Raw genomic sequence first — 21,537 nt, forward strand, 5'->3', positions numbered from 1 at the left:
GGTGTCTCAATCAGGTCCCTTAGAAAAGGAGACCAAAAGAGTTCTGATTCAACAGCTTGACCTCTTAATTGGCATCACCAAAGTATTGGCCAAATCATATTCAACCTGTAACAAAAGTCGCTGAGATAAGAGCTTTGAGCATGATTATTTAATTTATTAGGTATTCTAGTGGTCTCTAATCAAAAGGGACTAAAAAATCCTCATGGTCAAGGACCCCTCTACTGGAGGGAAAACTTATTTTATAACCATTCAAGTGTACCAAAAATATAATGGGATGGTAGAATTCTATGATTGGTCATTTTCAAAAGTGGGAGAGACCTTATTATTGACTTTGGAACATATACATGAATCATAACCATTTTTCATCAGATCTTTCACAGGTTATCAATTACTTATATCCTGTCATAAGCATTTTCATAGGTACTCAGACCCTCACAGAAAGATCTTGGGCCTTCTGCAAGGCTATCCAGGCATGTCAACAGGAGTTTGGTCAACGATATTGTGGGATTCAAGAGAATTTTGACAGGGGTCCTTAAGAAGTTCTCCTTTTGAAACAAAAGTTAGTAAGGAGAGGGTGAAAATGATTCACAGGAGTGAGCAGTGATGCTGCTGCTACAGTAGTAAATAGAAAAGTTAATGTAATTCCTTATAATAGACCTATCAGCAGCATGGTTCTATCATATTTAAAGTATAATAAATATACTTATCACTACATGAATACCATCACTAATATATAGGAAGTTTGATAATTCTAACTTACATTATTCTTAATCTAACAGTATACTTATTGATTTTTACTCTATCCAAACCTAACACAAGAAGTAATCACTATGAAATCCCAATGAAATGAGTAACTATTGATTGAATTGAGTAGGGGCTATGAGAGCAATTTTCACAGAATACCACAAGCAAACCTTGAAATAAAATTTTGCAGTATGTAAGGGCAGGCTGATTTTTATATGGACAGTTGATTGTTCATCAGAAAAAAAGAATAAGTATTTTTAAAAATGATAAATACTATCTCTCTATTTATATATATACATATATATATGTATGTATAAAAACAGGTATATATAAAGAGTATTCAAAACTACAAACATGACAGAGGACCATTTGGAGATCGAATCAATGGCTAGAACTGCAGTGCATTGTGGTACCTCAACTCAGTTGCATATCACTATTTTAAGACAAGAGGCAAAAGCTCAAATAATAAAATCATATAATCATATAACTTATTTAAATAAGGATAACTAATTTCTTAGGGGAAGTGTAAGTTTTTCATCTCATCAGTGGTGTATCATTGAGTACCAATGCTTTGGAGGAACAAGAAGAGGAATATTTAAGTCTGTAAGGGAGTCTAAGGCTGAATGAAGAGAATGCAACAAGGAAATAAAATAATTTGGAAGGAAAGAATCATCAAAAGGTAGAAAAAAGCTTTCTTTCTCTGAGCTGTTTGTATAAGTGTATATAGTTGCAAAGATGGCCTTGCATGTTAGTTCCTGATTATCTGAAAATTCATCAGTTGCCTTCCAGCAACACCTGGAGCTAAAAAGAGTAGAGACTCTCCAAAGTATTTAAGGCTCTCTGTTGTTCTTTCAGGTTTGATGGAGTCAGGCAAAGGGGAGGGAGGTATGTAACTGCTTTGCTACTTTGTAATTGTAACTTGTTGGAAGGAGATGCTGAGATACAATTAGAAGAGGCAGAATTCTGTTGAACAAAGAGGCAGCTGGGCAAGGTTTAATGACCAAAAAAATCAATATAAACTGTATTTCTGTGAGGTCTAATTGGTACACACTGATTGGGCGACATAATTTTGACAAAAGAATAGGTTGGTAGGCTTGTATATATATATGATCCTTAGAGAGCTAGTCTGATCTGTTTTTGAAGTTCTTGGCACAGAGGAAACTAGTAGACAATTCAATATTGTAAAATTTTTACAATCCCCTTTCAAGGGTGATTGTCAGGTTGAAATGCTTGTAAAAAGTAGGAAGAGAGGATGTGAAGAGTGATGAGGTCCAACAGAAAATAGTTAGCAGAGAGGAGCTTCATATGATACAGATTTTCCTGAATAGGTTAATCACATCAAAAACCTCAGTTCAGAATTTTGATTTACCCTTTTGCACATGGATGTAAGTGTGTTATGTTCTTCTCTTCCAGATTTTCATGAACTTTCAGCCCTCTCATCCAGACTAAATGTAAACTGAGCAATACAGTTTTTGTGAGTCATGTAGACCATACCTACCTATGTGAAAAGTAAGAATAGTATTTAAATAGTCACTAGGTACTGTACATGCAGTAAGGCTGATTATCATAAAAATAAAGTCTAAAACCTTATTCAAAATAAGTCCCATGTCTTCTGAGCTAAATTTTCAATATCAGGTGACTATTCATTTTATATAGTTCCAAGGAGAGGGAAGTGTTTGAATTTGGAGAATGGAAAAGAGGTAGTAAGAATAAATCATAAAACCCAAAGTAGAAATAAAAACCAAAATATATGCTTCAAAGACTTTGTCTTAAAAGATTTATGATGTTTCATGGAATAGTGGTATGAATCACAATTCTTACTCTTAACACATTTATTAAATGAATAAAGAGCAATAGATTATTAAGAATAATACATAGGGGAGCAAGAAGAGGAAATTTGAATTAATTAAATAAAATATTATACTAACAAGTTCTCCATTTCTGCAACCAAGTCAAATTTGCTGCCATAGCAATTATTCCCTATTATACAAAGAAAAATGTAATCACTTCACACCTCTCAAATGGAACATGACCATGAGGAACATATATGTCAGGTTGTAATGTCAATAAAGGTATTGTCTTTGTGACTTTTTAGAGTACATAGATCTTGTGTAAAAACCTCATCCCACTATTTCTTTCCTACCCCCTTGTGATTATGGACCTGGAAGAAAGGAAAGAGTGTTCCTGTTTAGCTGCTTTTAGGATAGGGAAGAAGTGAAATTACAGAGCTACAGCAAAGGGGCCTTTCAGTTAAAGTGAGAGGAACACCATAGTAATATAGCTGTGTCACAAAGAGGCTGGAGACTTCTATAGCAACTGGAGAGTCAGTACTGAGAAATTGTGGGATTTTCTCTTTCAGTTTATATAAATATAGATGTCTTGCTCTAAAATAGCCCCAAGTCTATAATTTCCATATGTTCCTCTAAAGACTGGCCCTTCTAGATTCAGTACTGGTTACTGAGAATTACTGAGAAATACAAAAATACTTAGTATTTTTGCACATCCATGACTATGTATAGGAGAAGTATGAAAGGGAATTAAAAAAAATTAAATGCTTTTTCTAAAACTCACAGATTCAGAGCCACTTATGCAATGAATCAGACCTGCAGACATATGTGTGGGAGGTTTTAAGATTGCATATTTTGTTCAATATTTTATTATGCTTGTTTTATTGTTATTATGTATTGCTTATTCTTGTATTTATTATATGACAAGAGTAAAACATTGTATACAGTTAAACATATTTGTCTGTTTCTATGGTGATTCAACTCCATAATGCCAATGGCACTCACTCAGTTAGCACTCAAAACATATATCAATTCAGGGAAGATGCAGTGGAATGAATTCAACACAAATTAAAAGAAAGACGTTACCATAGTTGGTTTTGTTCTGTTCTACAGCTAATTTGTGGCTATATAAAATCTCCAGTATTTTCTCGATGAGTCTAGCTCAATGTAGAACAAGGTAAGTGGAACCAATAATGAACCCCATTAAGGAAATAGCCTGCTTGTGCTATGCTATTTTGGCACCTCTTTCTTCCTGCCTGAGATATTCCTTTATACTTCTCTACTACATCATGTAATGTTTGTTCCCTTCTTACTCCATAATCAACAGTAAAACTTGACTTTCTTTTATTTTTTCCTTTTCTCCTCCTCATTTTCCCATTAAGAAAAGTTTTGCCACTATATATCATATCATATCATATCATATCATATCATATCATATCATATCATATCATATCATATGTAATATAATGAATACATATATATGCATATATATGTACATAAAATATTATCTATTATTATGAATCTAGTCTCTTCATTTAGAGTAAATTGAAAACAAGAGTGGATAAAATATCTGCCCTATTCAGCTAACTTAGAGCTGATAGAATCAAGGATAAGAGCTCAGGTTCTAAATCTAAATCCATTCCATATAATAATTATGTTGGGTAGCAGAGGATTGTTTAATAAGGAACTTGAGGATAAATAGCTGCTATGGGGATGGTAATGAAAATTAGCATGAGAGAGAGGGATTGATATCCCTCATGTGAATTTGGCTTGCCTTTATTTAAGCTCACAGTTCTATAAGAATTCTCACTTGTCTACCTCAGATAACACATAATATAATACAATTTTTGCCATTCCTATTATGGAATTTTAGATAATGAATTTTTAATTCAGAGGCATTGAATGATGATTGATGATTACACAGTGAATGTTTTTTTTAAGTTATATAAAAGTGGTAAATGATTTAGTTTAGTTTGAATTAATTGTCCAGAAAAGAAGTCCATTAATGAGATTTCCTAGACCAGTAATAGCAAACCCCTTAGAGACCTTAGAGGCCAAGTGCTCCAACTGCAACTCTTATGTGGCATGTGAGTCTCCTGTCTTACAGGGAGGAGAGAAAGCACTCCCACTGGGATGCTGGGCAGAGTGGTGGGTCATGTGAGAAATGTCTTTAGGTAAAGTTGGAGAGGGAGAAGGGAGCAATCCCCTTTTTGGAATGTGTGCCATAGGTTCACCAACATGAGCCTAGACCCATTTAAGTTTTAAAATTAAATTATATATAATAATAATAATAATACTCACAGTTATATAGTTATCTATTTTAGATTCAAAAGTATTTCTCTCCAATTATCTCATTTTATTCTCAAATGAGACCTAAGAATTTATGGTGAATATTATAACAGAACAGATAAGGAAACTGAGTCTCAGAGATTATTCAAGATTTATTTGTGGCCATGATCATATGTTAAACTCTTAGCATAGCCAGAATATTTCTACTAACTCCCAGTGATGAGTGATCCTGTTTACAATGTCTTAATTATAATCCACTCTCTGAACAGAAAGCTTCTTCTGGAAATTGATTTTTCATTTTCACTTGTTTTCTTGTCCTTTTTATTTTCTGGCATAAATATTAATATCTCAGTATACTTTTTACAATTATTAGAAGTCAGGGGATATAGAATTTAGAAATCCACTTGTGTCCTTCTTTTGATTTAGTTGGAAAAAAAGAAAGATAACGATCTAGAGAGCAAAATGGAAAGGGCAAAGCTGGGTATTGCCATTCCAATGTAAGCATTTCCAACATGTTTCCATTTAGATGAAATGGGCACAAGTACCTCTTTTCATCTAGTTCTATCATCTTTTGAATGCTACAAATTTAAAGCCTCCCTTGAACTGGATTAGAAGGTTGTCCCCATACTATACATATTTAACAAAAACTTATTAAGAGCAATCACTGCAATAGGTGCCATCAACAGAATGAAGAATAAGTAGTCTTTTAACTTGAGATGTTTTATATTTACCTGGATAGATATCACATGAATGAAATAAGTTAAAAATTTCAGAGAAGTCAATCAAAAATTCTAGGGGTGGAGCCAAGATGGTAGAGTAATGCAGAAAAGCTCTGTGCTACAATGAGAATCCTCTCTAACTAAGATTAAAATATTGCCACAAAAGGAATACAGGAGTAAAAGAACAAACAAGAAGACAGAGTGAAACAACTTCCAAGAGAAAAAAAATCCAAAAGGTAGGCAAAGAACATCTGGGATACTGGGGTGAGAAGAGAGTGGAGCAAGAAAGAAGATATAACAAGAAAGCAAGAGCAAGCCAAGAGCAAGATACACCCACCAACCCCACATCTACTGTCTGAGGTTCAGAACCTAAACTCAAGCTAACATCCAGATCCTGAGGTCATTTCTGGGCAAATAGTGGTACAAGCTAACCCATACACCTTGAAATTTCAAACCTGTGGAGAAGTCTAGATCCCCAGCCCATGGAATTCTAGTCTGGGCTGATCTTTTTGTACTGATATTTTTGCCTAAAGCTCAGGGCATGGCTCCAAGACAGGACAATAAAGAGTGTGTCTGATTGGATGAAGTACACATCCCCTGACATGATTAAGATCAGAGTGATATCAGAAGTTTACACCTAAGCCTGAGGCAAGTCTAAGCTATCAGGATCTCAAGAGTCTATTGAATCAGCAGGGGGAGAGGGCTCTCAGAGCTCTCAGCCCTCAGACTGTCACACCATCCCCCAAAACTACCTATAATTTGTTAGTAAAAATGGGCAAACAACAACAACAACAACAAATGACCTAACTCTAAAGAATTTTTTATGGAGACAAAGAGCAAGGTAAAGACACAGAAGGGGACAGTGAAAATAAAGGAAACACATTCAAAGACCAAAAGAAAAATATGGATTGGGCACAGATTCTGGAAGAGCTTAAAAAGACTTTAAACCTAATTAAGAGAGGCAGAGGAAAAGTGGGGAAGAGAAATGAAATTGATGTAAGAAGAAATGGGCCAACTGAAAAAGGAGAACCAAAAACTGACAGAGGAAAAATCAGGCCTTAAAAATCAAAGTGGACTATTTAGAAACTAGTGATTTAATGAGAATTCCAAAAAAAAAACAATAAAGCAGAATCAAAGAAATTTAAAAAAGAGGAAAAGATAAAATATCTTGTTGAAAAAAACAATTGACCTAGAAAATAGATCTGACAGACAATTTGAGAATTATTGAACTACCTGAAAGCCATGATAAAGAAACAACTTTGGACATAACACTAAGAAATTATCAAAGAAAACTGCCCAGAGATTCTTGAACAAGAAAATAAAGTGGAAATTGAAAGAATTCACAGACCACCTCAAGAAAGAAATCCTCAACTGACAACTTCCAGGAATATATTAGCTAAATTCAAGAACCACCAAGCTAAGGAGAAAATTCTTCAAACAGCCAGAAAGAAACCATTCAAATACCATGGAGCTACAATCAGGCTAACATAGGACCCAGAAGTTTCTATATTAAAGGTTTGAAAGAAATGGAATATGATATTCAGGAAGACAAAAATTTCTAATTAGCTCATAAATAGTTACATAGGATATTAGATAAGAGTTTGGGAACAATAGGAAATCTGAGGTCAAATAAAAATCTGAGGTCAGATATTTTGAAACTATGTTGCTTTCGAAAGATATAGCCCTACAAACATACATTTACAAAATAGAAAAACAAAAGTTTAAGGAACTGAATATGGATTTTGAAATGACAATTTTAACAAATTAAGAAACCTAAAATAAGTACAAAAGAGGTAATGTTGAAAATTTCAGGAGAAATTAGATACACTGGAAATATAAACAAGTATGGAAAATTTAACCAAAGCTTAAAGCAGATCTTTGAAAAATTTAGTAAAATTGATTTAACTTTAGCCAACCTGATTTAAAACAAAATGGCAAAATATTAAGTCAACACAATAGAATCTAAGTTGAAATCACAGAAGAAATGAAAAAAATAATTGGAACCTATTAGAAACAGTTACATGTTAATAAAAATTAGAACACCAAAATAATGCAGTATTATCTTCAAAAATATAAACTACACATACTGAAAAGATTAATAGAGATCTTAAATTTCCTTATATATACCATAATATATGGTATATATAAGAAGCTGTAAAGGAACTATCAAAGGCAAAAATCCTTGTTTCTAATATGATCCACAGAAGAATCCTATCAAACTTTTATGGATCAATTAGGACCCACAGAACATAAACTGTTTCTTTTGTAAAACTGTTTCTTTTGTAAAAATGAAGGTTATAAGAATACCAAATCCAAGGGTTACTATTATGATCCAATGAGATTATTTCTGTAAGGCACAAAATAAATGGTTATCTGTAAACATTTTAACCAAGAACAATGGGTGGCAAAGACTATTGGCAGACTATTGGTAAAATCACTATGGGAATATAATTTTATTGGGAAATTATCATGGAACATGTAAATCTTGACCTGGACCATGATGTTATGAAGGACAAATAAAAAGAGAAAGGATGTACAAAAGAACCCAGTTATCAAAATATTTATTTGCTATGCATTAATCATGAAACATTTATTGACTGCTATGTGCTGGATAATGTGCTAAGTGCAGAGGATAAGTATAAAAAAAGAAAGGAAATAAAATAAAAAGCCCTCAGGGGATGCCATTCCAATCTGGGAAAGACAAAACACAAAAGGAAACTGAAAATAGAGTGTGGAGTGGGGCAGTGAGAATTCCAGAAGTAGTGTAACCAGGTGAGAAATGAGATATCTGAGCTGAGTTATCACCTACAAATGGAGGTTTGCAATTCATTGACCAATTCTCCAATCAAAAGTAGTGATATTGTGACAATTAAGAAACAAGAGAAAGCATGGAGTAATGGGTAGAGAATTGACTTCTGATCTGAGAAGAACTGGATTCAAGTCCCGCTTTTCACCTAGATTAGTTATATGTTCTAGACAAGTCATTTAACTTCTCAGGGACCCCTTTGAAACCATTATAAATATATATTCATGTATGTATGTGTTTATATATTTATGTACACATGCACACATCTATTATATAGCATATATGCATATACATTAATAATTCGAGTGTATATATACACATATGTGGGACAATTATTGGATAGAGTGCCAGGCCTGAAGTCAAGAAGACTCATCTTCTTGAGTTCAAATCCAGTCACAGACACTAGCTGTGTGACCACTGGTAAGTCATTTAACTCTGTTTACCTTAGTTTCTTCATCTGCAAATTGAGCTAGAAGAAGACATGGCAAACCATTCCAGTATATGTTCCTAGAAAATCTCAAATGCAATCACAAAGATCTGTACATAACTGAAATGACTAAACAACAACAGCAAACTTACACATGTACCTATTATACATATATACATCCTCTCTCTATATATACATGTGTGTATGTATAGATGTTAATAAGGAATTCTAAACATGATATTTTGTTCTAGGAACACACATATACTCACATATACAATAATCATAGTTTGAGTATATAAGCATTTATATGGACACATGGACATGATATATGTACACATATACACACTGTGTTTATGTATGTGTATATGTATAGTGCACTCTAGGTACTATGCTTAGTGGTAGGGATACACATACTATAAATATATAGTCACAAACACAAACCTTACACACACACACTCAAATTTATGCAGGTATAAGGCATCATAGTACTTAGTGCTATGGATATCAAGTTGAAACAGGATCCAGTCCTTGGCTTCAAGGAAGGAGGTTGGAGTTTGGTAAAAGGGACGAGAGATGCATATGAATCATTCTTGAAGAAAAATGTTTTTGAGGCTGTGCAAGTGGTAAGTTTTATTCTACATACATGCAAGTATCATTAAAAAAGACTTTTTCTATTGGTTTTATTTTTTATATGATCAATTAATACTGCACTATATCTGCATTCCTGGAATAATACATACCTTTTCATAGTGAATGATCTTTGTGATATATTGCTGTCATCTTCTTGCAAATATTTTGTTTAAATTTTTTGCATCAATATTCATTAGGGAGATTGGTCTATAGTTTTCATTCTTAGTTTTGGTTCTTCTTGGTTTAGGTATCAGTACAATATTTGTGTCATAAAAGGAATTTGGAAGAGTTCCTTCCTCAGGTATCTTTATGACTAGTTTACATAGTATTGGAATTAGTTTTTCTTTAAGTGTTTGATAGAAGTCATTTGTGAATCCATCTGGCCCTGGGGCTTTGATCTTAGTGATTTGTGTTCAGTTTCTTTTTCTGAGATGGACTTGTTTCAGTATTCTATTTCTCTTCTTTTAACTAGGACAACTGATATTTCTTTAAATATTCATCTATTTCACTTAGGTTATCAGTTTTAATGGCATAAAACTGGCAACATAACTTCTAATAATCACATTAATTTCCTCTTTGAATGTAATTTCTACATTTTTCATTTTTAATACTCTTAATTTAGTTTTCTCCTTTCCTTTTATTTATCAAATTAATCATATTTCACACATTTAATTGATTTTTTATAAACCAACTTCCTATCTTATTTATAATTTCTTGCTTTCAATTTTTTTAATCTCTCTGATTTTTAGGATTTCAAATTTGGTGCTTAATTGGGGGCTTTCAATTTGTTCTTTTTTTCTAGGGTTTTTGTTGTTGTTGTTGTTGTTGTTCTTGCATACCCACTTCATTCATCTGTTCTTTCTGTTTTATCATTAGAAAGGTGTTAACTAAAGTAGTAGCCATGTAGAAGGGGAAAAAACCCCAATCCTGTCATTCCATTTTCAATAGTAATTCTAATCTATTTTGAATATTATATCATTTTAAAGTTTACTTTGTAATGGTCTCTTCCCTAAAGCTTCTTATTTTACCAAGAAAGAAAAGAGTTTACCTTGCAAGGAAAATTTACATTTTAACAGCCATCACCATGCTCCACACTGAAGGACCACATACACGGGGAAAGGAGTCAGAAAATATATTTGAAAGTCAAAGAAAGGGACAGCATTTCAGGGTTTTTATAAAATCATCTTTTGTCCGTGTTTGAAGCAATAGAAGACAGAGAAGTATTGGTAAAAGGAGAAGGAAGTGCTTATGAAGAGATTCATTCTCTGATTGAGAGGAAGTATAGTGTGATAAAAATGAATTTTTGTCATGCTAGTTAGAAAGAACTGGGTTCAAAGTCCATTTCTGGCATTTCTAACCCAGGTGAGTTGAACAAGTCATTTGCATCCCCTTTATTATCCTCACATTTCTCACTTGTAAAAATGGGAGGCTGGACATAACTGCTTCAAATATTTCTAAGAAATAGGTTTGCTTTTATTTTCACACCAGTAGTATCAAGTATAGGTCATGAATTTACTAAGCCATGACTGGCTTACCATATGTTTTTGTGTGCATGTATGTATGAACAAATCTTGCTTTAGGCAAGTGAACTGTTCTGCAGGATTCTACATTAACTAATTTTTCCATAATGCCAGTTTGGCCAGAGATGAGGGAAAATAAAGGAAGAAGAAAGGCAGGAGGCCAGCACATGGTTTAAGGACATGTTTGAATGGTGGATAGAGAAGCTAGATCAGGAGAAGGAGCATGTAGGACCTGTGACCAGCTAGGGGGAGCCTGGCTAGAAGCAAAAGGAAAAACAGGAGGAGGGGAGCAGATAGCTGTGTCAGACAGGGACCCAGACAGGAGCAGACAAGTGGCATGCTGAGAGTGTGGACACACCTGGGGTAGCAGAATGACAGAAGACAAAAGTCCTGGACAGGAGACTGGAGGGTGAGTGGAAAGGCAAATATCTTCTTTCTCATCAACTGGAGGTCTCATTTCCAGAGCCTGGGGGGAAGTTAGGCCTGTCTCTCTCTACTTCCCTACTTCTGCTTTCACTTGGAGGATATTTTTAGGTTTTTTTGGGGGGTTGTGTGTGTGTGTGTGTGTGTGTGTGTGTGCGTGTGTGTGTGTGTGTGTGTGATCACTATGGTGAGTCCAGCAGAGGGGCCTGAGCAGAAAGAGAGCACAGTACTGTTCAGTTAAGTAAAGGTGTTTTTTTGGAATGTAATTTCTTTAAGAATTCTTTACACGAAGTCCAATGTATGTGATGCAAATTGACCTAGTGAGAACTGTCTATACATAAGTTTGTGTGTGGATGTCGATATATTTTAGATACTTTGATTAGTTGCAAAGCATACATAGCTGAAACAAGACCCAGTTGTTGTTGTTTTAATTTCTCTCAGTCTCAGCTTTCTTATCTATATCCATTAGGTAGCCTCTAAGATGCTCTATTGCTCTAGATCTTATGAATATACCAACAATATAAACACTGGCTCGACAACCTCCTCATTCATCATTGTTCTCTTCATTAAATATGTATAAAACCCACATTGACAATATTACGATTCCTCAGTTTTTAGAAGTAGAAAATAATTTGCAATCCATTTTAGAGCATAGTAAAAGAACAGAAAAAATGATGGTTGGAGAAAAGGCATGAGGATATCAACTCTTCACTCCTCTCAGCATTACTGTGAAAGAGCATTAATTAGAAGCAATTGAGAGGAAGGTTAAAATGAATTAGTGAAAAGCCTGAATTATAGATGATTTTTAAAGAAATCACTTTTATTACTTTCAAATATATATGGTAACTGGAAACTATCCAACAAAGCTTTGCGTAATAGAATTCCTTAAGTTTTAATGAACAGGAAAAAATGATGGCCTATATGCAAATACATGCTTCATATGCGTTTTATTTAGGGTATTTGAAACTAGTACCTTGATAGTTCATAGAGAGACACACATATATGAATTTGTGTCTGTACTATTTATTTTCTCCTTAAAATTTTTCTTCCTATTTAATTCATTTTGAATAACACATCTATGTCAACAATGATACTATTCATTGAATTACATAAACTCCAAACCACAGTATTATCTTTGATTCTTGTCTCCTCCATCAAAACAGTTACCACATATTTTCATTCTACTTCTGCAATAACTCCATGATTAATTCCCTACTTTCTATTCCAACTATTATTATTCAACTTATTTTTCTTTCTGTTTTTATTTTTAATCCAGATCTGGGAGTGAAAAGGAGAGCTTTGGCATGCCTTGGTCAGCTGGTTCATGAGCAGTAACCTGGAACCAGGATGGAAGAGGATGTGCTGACCACCCTGAAGATCCTGATCATTGGGGAAAGTGGGGTGGGCAAATCCAGTCTTCTGTTGAGAATCACAGATGATACCTTTGATCCAAATATTTCAGCAACAATTGGTGTTGATTTCAAGGTTAAAACTATATCGTTTGATGGAAATAAAGCCAAGCTTGCAATATGGGATACTGCAGGTCAGGAGCGCTTCAGAACACTGACGCCTAACTATTACAGAGGTGCACAGGGTGTTATATTAGTTTATGATGTCACAAGAAGAGATACTTTTGTTAAGCTGGATAATTGGTTAATTGAATTGAATACACATTGCATGGGAAATGACATAACAAAAATGCTAGTTGGAAACAAAATTGATAAGGAAAACCATGAAGTTGATAGAAATGAAGGACTGAAATTTGCACGGAAGCATTCCATGTTATTTATAGAGGTTAGTGCAAAAACTTGTGATGGTGTACGATGTGCCTTTGAAGAACTTGTTGAAAAGATCTTTCAAACACCTGGAGTATGGGAGATTAAGAACCAGAAAAAAGGAGTAAGGCTATCACAGAATGAAGAAAGTCCTGGAAGAGTTTGTGGAGGATGTTTTTCTATGCTATATAGACTTTAGGAACCTCTATCTTGTGTGTTTTTGATCAAATAGTGTCACCTTTCTGTATATGAACGCCTTAACCACTGTTTTAGAAACCTTGCAGGTCACACATACTTGTTTTGTATCATGGTAAGGGACATTTATAAGAAAATACTCAGTTTCCCCAGGTAAAATGTTTATGGTAAGCATGTGCAAATGCAACCTTCAGTCTTTTATGTAACATATAATGGTTGTGTATTATTAAGTGCACTTGATTTTATGGCCTATATTCATCATGTGTTTTGTTTTTTAATCCATCCCACAGATATCTGTTGTGAAGCTGTCTATCTGCATTTTCACCTCCTTTTGGTTAAATGCTTTTGTTTGATTACTGGATTGATTTACCTAACTCCTAGAAACCCTGGGAACTCTAAGTGGAATAGATCTATTGCTGATGAATTCCTTAGTAGGTTTAAGAATATGCTCTTACAACATTTCTAGGAAGTTGAACTTACGGATTCCTTTTTTTTTTTTTAATACTTTGCAAAGTTTTTTTAAGTACTTAGCAAAAATCTTAGGATACAGCATGGCTGAAACCTTTTTATAGTCACTTGCTGACTCCTGAATGAAAGCAATGAAATTACAAAATTGTGACTTACTTTTAAAAATTCATTTCAATGAATAACTGTTGTTTAACTGAAGTTTTAATCCTGTGATGTATGCATTAGATTAATGGAATTTCTGTGCCACAGGTTTTTTAATACAAGGTTTGAGAGTGGCAGACAAGTCCCACCCCTCCTCCAAACTTTGTTTCCAAACGAATATGAAATTAGTGGGTTCACGTGACTTGTTTAACATAGTACTCAGCACATTTAAAATCCATTGCTTTTCCTTAAATGATAGTAGCTTTTGTCCAAGCATCTTAACTACAACTTCTTTAATATAATTTTATGAAAAATTGCATCATATAATTTCTTTAAATGGCTAGTTGATATTCTGAAACTTATTTATCTGTTTTGGGGATCAGGGATAAAAGCACAAAGTAACAGTCATAATATGAGGCATTATACAGCTAGCTTCTGGATTCTGACATGTGGGGGAAAATATTGTTGCAAAGAAAATCTTTGATGAACTATAACAAATAACAGTGTTTATCAAATCTATCTTGTACCAGTTAATGATTATCTTCAAAAGTAAATCAGCTTATCAATTAGTCAACTTGGAATTTCACTGGTACAGGGAACTGAGAAGTAAAATTTATTGTTAAAGCTCAGAGTCTTTATATGTTGCAACCAGGATATTTCTTGCTTTTAGGGCAGCTATCTACTATGCTATGCTGTCTTTCTACTTCTGCGGCTCATTAAAATACTTCAGTGATACAGAAATTATCTCCTTATTAGTCTACTTGCCTCTAGTTTCTGCCCCCTCCAATCCAATAATAACATGCCTGGCAAATTAATCTTCCCTCTCCATAGTCTTCAACTTGTTACTCTAGTATTCTGTTCAGAATCTTTAAATGTTCATTTATTGCTCATATAATCAAGTTCAAAATCCTTTTCCCAGAGGCCAAACTGTCAGACTCAATTCAATGGCCCAAATTGTGTATATATATATATATATATATATATATATATATATATATGCACGGAGATACACAGACACACCCATAAAACTTCTGCAAAAAAAGCAACCACTTTTTTAAGAAATAGAATTAATATCAAATCCAACAAAAACAAGTCACTCAGCACATTTGTCCCAAGTTTTAGTGAATTAAGAACAGATTATTTAATATACTATTTTCAAATGAGTTCAAACTAGAAGCTCTATCTGTAGAGGGTGTTAAAGTAGTCTGGAAATAGGGACAGAGATTAAGATGAGGTTATAGGTAGTTGTTTCTCCATCCTATCTGGCAGGAGTAAGAATCTGATTTGACTGTGAATAACCTTATAGCTAGAGGAGACAACTTAGTAAGACGCAGTCATTGGGGCCTATGGTGGTGTCCCAAGAGCACGTCCAGTTTTGTAGCCTAGAGCATCCATCAGTACCCCAAAATTATGATTCATTTAATTGAGGCTCCATTTTGCCTCTTTCTTCTTTTCTCCTATTCCCTATGGCCATTTACACCCCTTTGTTTTTTTTTTATCTTTACTACCTTCACCACTCCTCAATATCATTTGGACCCAGAGCAGTCTTTTGCTCTGATATTTTCATATACAAGTTCTATTTGAAGAATTTTTGATTCGTGCTCATAGATTGCTGCTGTTTCCAAAACTTTGGATAGATTCTAGGGTAGTGGTATGGCAGAATTGCCTCTGGAGAGTTGTTTGTTAAATGTGCATATTTAAACTTCTAGAAATGTTATAAATTCGGGCTTAAATTTCTGTTTTATTGATTTTCCAGAATTTTTAGAAAAGCATTATTAGACAAACATAGGAACTGTATGAACACAAGTACAAAGCACTCTCCACACAATTAAAACTAAATCTAAATAATTGGAAAAATATTGATTGCCCATGGGTAGGATGAGCTAACATAATAAAAATGACAATCCTACCCAAACTAATTTACTTATTTAGTGCCATACCCATTGAAATACCAAAAAACTTTTTTACTGAATTAGAAAAAACATAACAAAGTTCATTTGGAAAAACAAAAGATCAAGGATATACAGGGAAATCATGAAAAAAATGTGAAGGAAGGAGATCTTGCAGTCCCAGATCTCAAGCTATACTATAAAGCAGTGTCATCAAAACAATTTGGTACTGGCTAAGAGATAGAAAGGAGGATCAGTGGAACAGACTTGGGGTAAGTGTATTCAGCATGACAGTCTATGATAAACCCAAAGATCCCAGTTTTGGGGTCCAAAATCCACTATTTAACAAAAACTGCTGGGACAATTGGAAGACAGTATGGGAGAGATTAGGTTTGGATCAACATCTCACACCCTACACCAAGATAAACTCAGAATGGGTGAATGACTTGAAAATAAAGAAGGAAACTATAAGCAATCAGGTGAACACAGTCAGAATAGTATACTTGTCAGATCTTTGGGAAAGGAAAGATTTTAAAACCAAGTAAGAGCTAGAAAAAATCACAAAATGTAAAATCAATAATTTTGATTACATCAAATTAAAAAGTTTTTGTACAAACAAAACCAATGTAACTAAAATTAGAAGGGAAGCAACCAATTGGGAAACAATCTTCATAACAAAAACCTCTGACAAAGGTCTAATTACTCAAATATATAAAGAACTAAACCAATTGTACAAAAAATCAAGCCATTCTCCCATTGATAAATGGGCAAGGGACATGAATAGGAAATTTTCAGTTAAAGAAATCAAAACTATTAATAAGCACATGAAAAAGTGTTCCAAATCTCTTATAATCAGAGAGATGCAAAATTAAAGCAACTCTGAGGTATCAACTCACACCTAGAAGATTGGCTAACATGGAAAGTAATGAATGCTGGAGGGGATGCAGCAAAGTAGGGATACTAATTCATTGTTGGTGGAGTTGTGAATTGATCCAACCATTCTGGAGGGCAATTTAGAACTATCTCCAAAGGGCGCTAAAAGCCTGTCTGCCCTTTGATCCAGCTGGGTTTGTACCCCAAATATATAATAAGGAAAAAGACTTATACAAGAATATTGTAGTGGCAAAGAATTGGAAAAAGACGCTAAAAGCCTGTCATAATTGGAGAATGTCTGAACAAATTGTCATATCTGTTGGTGATGGAATACTATTATGCTCAAAGGAACAATGACTGGAGGAATTCCATAGGAACTGGAATGACCTCAAGGAATTGAAGCAGAGTGAAAGGAGCAGAACCAGAAGAACATTGTACACAAAGACCAATACACTGTGGTACAATTGAATGCAATGGACTTCTCCACTAGTGGCAATGCAGTGATCCTGAACAACTTGGAGAGATCTATGAGAAAAACCACTCTCCACATTCAGAGGAAACACTGTGGGAGCAAAAACACTGAAGAAAAACAATTGCTTGATTATATGGGTTGAGAGGATATGGCTGGGGATATAGACCCTAAATGAACATCCTAATGCAAACACCAACAACATGGAAATAGGTTTTGATCAAGGACACATGTAATACCCAGTGATCTTGCACATTAGTTATGGGCAGGGTAATTTAATTAAAAAATTATTATTAATTGGGGGACAACTGAGTGGCTCAGTGGATTGAGATCCATGCCTAAAGTCAAGAGATTCTAGGTTAAAAATCTGGCCTCAGACATTTGTTAACTATGTGTCACTGGGCAAGTCATTTCATTCATGTTATCTATCACTGTTCTTCTACCTTAGAATCAACATACATTATTGATTCTAAGATGAAAGGTAAATGCTTTAAGATTTTTTACTATTAATAATGGAGTTCAAACTAAAAATGTCTTTCTTGAGTATTTCATTTTTTGTTGTAAAGATAGTTCTTAAATATTAACCATTATACCTGTGTTCAGGAGTCATTATATAGCTAGAGCAATAATTGCATCATAGAATTCTCTTTCAGCACTTCTCTATAAATGTAAGCTTTATGAGAACAGGGACCAGCTTACTTTTGTTTCGCTAAACTCAATGCTTAAGACGATTCCTTTTATATGTAGGAGGTATTTCATAAATACTTATAGCTTGAAAAACAATATAGCAACATTATATTCAGTTGTCATAGGTGCACTGCACAGGAAATGTAGCAGCATTTTCAAGTTCAATCAACAGAAAAAAAATGATTGTCTATATACCTGTTTATTTAGCTAACTATCACTCCGTCTATTCATGTATTTAGTATTTATCTGTCTGTCTCTATCAGTATTCAATGTCTGTTTATTACATTAAAATGTATAAATTTAAACATTTTTGTGTACAATCTAAAAGAACCATATACATTGCATGTAAACATCATTTATTTTGGTAAGAATAATATAATATGCTTATGTAAATCATATAAATTTTAGAAACAGAAAAAATCTTGCTAGAAGTTCTCAAGTATTAAAAGAATAACATTGCATCAGATATTGTCTAGTGGAGGTTTTGTTCAAGTGAGGCTTAGGAAAGATGGCCACTGAAACACCTTTCAGCCCCAAAATTCCATAAAGTAAAAAATAAATAATAGATTGAGGAAGGGATTTAATGAGGAAAAATATTCCTAATGAATCAAATTTTGATATGGGAGCATATGGGAGACTTGTGATGACTTGGTCTATGCCAGAGGCCACATAATAAATTTCATAGGTCCTTTGTGACTCTCTTAGAAGCCACAAGCTATGATTGCTGAGCTGTTTCCAATAATCTTTTGTAAAAGAGTAGATATGTGGCAGAATGGATATAGACAAGGGTTTAGTTGATTTTCAAAAAACGTTAGAAAGTTAAACTATAGGTTAATGAGAATGATTTTAAATATTGGCAAAATTCTATAGCATATTATTAAAGTAAAGGCATGTTAATATTTTAAAAAGAAAGTATTAGTAAGAATATTGCTTCTTTTTATTTTTAAATTCTAGACTTAACAAGCACCCAATAAAAATGTAATTTTCAATATATATTATAGGAGAGGATTATACATGAAACTTCAAATCTCTGTTATGTACTGCTTGCTCTTTCTTTTTAAATTTGTAAAATATTCAACATGTAACTTTCAAAGTATACCTACTTATCCATGATTCTTTCTGAATTTCCTTCTATTCTCTTATCTTTTGGTGGTGAATGGAATGAAAACTCTCCTACCTCCTTTTCCAATTGAAAAAAGAAAAGAAAACCAAAACTCACCAATCAAATATGCATGCAACAAATAAGCAAACAAAATCAATTCCCATGTTGGTAATGCCCAAAATGTATTTTTCTCTTTGCTTCTTGAATCCATTAACTTTATGTCAAGAGATGAGTAAGTTACTTCAACACTGGAGGATTATTATAGTGAACAACATGCTTACCTCTTTTAAAGAGATTTTTCTTCATAACATTTCAACATTACTTTTTTCATTCTAGAAAACAAATTTTCTTTTTAAATATGGCTATTATATCTAGTAAAATACAATATATATACCTAGGTGTCATTAAAATATCTTAATGACAATAAAGTATAAACAAAAGTGTGCTTAAATCTGTATTCAGAATTCATTAGTTCTCTCTATGGAGGTGACAACATTTTTCATCATGGATCCCTTGGAATTATCTTGGGTCATTGTCTTAATCAGAATAGCAGGATGGTTGGATAGGTAGTTTAGGTGATAGATAGATAGATAGATAGATAGATAGATAGATAGATAGATAGATAGATAGATAGATAGATGGATGGATAGATGGATAGGTGGATGGATGGATGGATGGATGGATGGATGGATGGATGGATGGATGGATGGATGGACAGAAATACTTTAGCATGCTACTTTTCTATTTTATTTTTAAGATCAAAGCTTTAACTTCTATAAGAGTAGTAATTCATGGAGTTCTAGCTGTAAATGCAGAAATGATTAAAGTTCAATGTTGATAAAAACCCACACATGTGTATGTTTGTGCATTATCTCCCACTTTCTCTTATTAAGCAACCTAAGGATTTCTTTTCATATCTCTAGTACTACATTGGGGTGCCTATTGCACAAGTGCTGGAGGAGGCTGCTCCCTTTCCCCTTTCCTTATGCTCCTGAGGACTTTTCTCATTCTCCATCACTGCCTAATGCTTAGTACATATTAGATGATTATTAAAAGTTTATTGATTGATTTATTAAGTTATGAAGTCAGATTTTTATTTGGAGTTATATGAATGTCAATGGAATCAACCTATTCCTTTCCAATTCCACAATCTTCTGAGAAGATAAAAACAAAATATATAAAATAGTTTCAGAATAATAAGTATAAATCATAGCTGAGAAATTACTATTGTGCATACAATGCCCACAGAGAAACAATATGGAGATAGCCATACAAGGGCTAATGTTGTAATTCATAAGATTGTAGATTAAACCCTTATCTCTGACATATATTATCTATGAGACCCAGGGCAAATTTAAACTTTTCAGTGCCGCAAGTCACATAATGTAAGAAAAAAATTACAGAAGACTTGCTACTGTGCATAGAGAGAATATACCCAGATGAAACCTAAGTTCTATGCAAAGAAAACAAAGTAAGCAAGCAATAAAACAAAAAAAAATGAGCAACAATATATATATTAAAAAACAGATCTCAGAAAAGAGATATCCATGGAGACAGGAACTTTCACAAAATACTTCACAGAATAAATGACAGCATAAGTTAAGTCTAAATGGTTAGGTAATATATGATGAAATGAAATGAAGAAAAATAAATGAATGTTAACTTAAGAAAAGTCATGTGTGACAGTGTGTGTGTATGTGCATATGTGTACATGGGCATTTGCATTTGCTAAACTATTATTGGGGGAGGGTGTGTTAGAATAGTTTTTTTCTCCTTCAATCTGCACCATTTTTTGTTGCTTAGGAAAGATAAATTTGAAGCCTGTGGATAAATCAGATTGTCTGTGTTTATGTCCCATGGGTGAAAGCTCAAAGTATGCTTGCATTTATTTTTCTCAACATTCAACTTTCAAAGCTTGTTAGGAAACAATCTATGTGCTCAAATGATAAGAATATGTTTGTGGGTATTAATACCAAAGCTCTTTAGAATTTTCCCTTGTAGAATTTTTATCTACAATTGTCTAAATTACCTTTTTCTCTATCTCATTTTGACTGTTAAATCCATTTGGACTTAATAGGGCTTTGTTTTACAAGAGTTTTCACTTTTATTCCATAGTCAATTCTGAAATGACCAGCAAGTTTGAACATCATGACAGCACTATATGAATTGTAAAATGAGGATAAAAGTTCAGACCTCTGTAGTAGCTGATCTGGTTACAGAAAGTAGTACTTTCAGAGGAAAAACAATGGATTTTGATATATGTTAAATAATTCTCTATTTATAGTGGATTCTCAAGGGCAGCGGTAAAGTTTCCTTCTACTCTTTCATCTCCCATAGTGCCTAACCCAGAGAACATACAAGGATTTTAGCAAAATCTTTCTCATCTTCAGGTCTGGCTTTTTTCACACTGAACATCTTAGTAGCCCCCATCAGAAAGTTTTTGCGAAAATAAAATCTGGCATCAGACATTCCATAACTATGTGCTCTGGAGCAAGTCACTTAAACTTAATTGCCTGGCCCTTTCTGCTCTTCGGCCTTGAAACCACTAGGTAGTATTAATTTTAAGATGGAAGGTAAGAGTTTAAGGGGAAAA

General features: G+C 33.7%; 1 protein-coding gene across 2 annotated transcripts in view; it reads left to right on the forward strand.

Moving 5' to 3' along the window:
* The window catches only part of LOC100010335 (ras-related protein Rab-18-like), a 33,474-nt gene extending 13,682 nt beyond the window's left edge, over positions 1-19,792 (forward strand). The window contains exons 3-4 of one of the 2 annotated variants that reach the window (XM_056793727.1): positions 3,645-3,708; positions 12,622-19,792. In XM_056793727.1, coding sequence (XP_056649705.1) covers positions 12,693-13,319 — 627 coding nt within the window. In that variant the 5' untranslated portion in view covers positions 3,645-3,708; positions 12,622-12,692 and the 3' untranslated portion in view covers positions 13,320-19,792. The remainder of the gene's footprint in view (positions 1-3,644; positions 3,709-12,621) is intronic. The other variant, XM_056793726.1, reaches the window with a different exon arrangement.
* Positions 19,793-21,537: the final 1,745 nt, after the last annotated feature.

The sequence above is a fragment of the Monodelphis domestica genome, chromosome 4 (assembly GCF_027887165.1).
Source record: "Monodelphis domestica isolate mMonDom1 chromosome 4, mMonDom1.pri, whole genome shotgun sequence".
NCBI lineage: Eukaryota > Metazoa > Chordata > Mammalia > Didelphimorphia > Didelphidae > Monodelphis > Monodelphis domestica.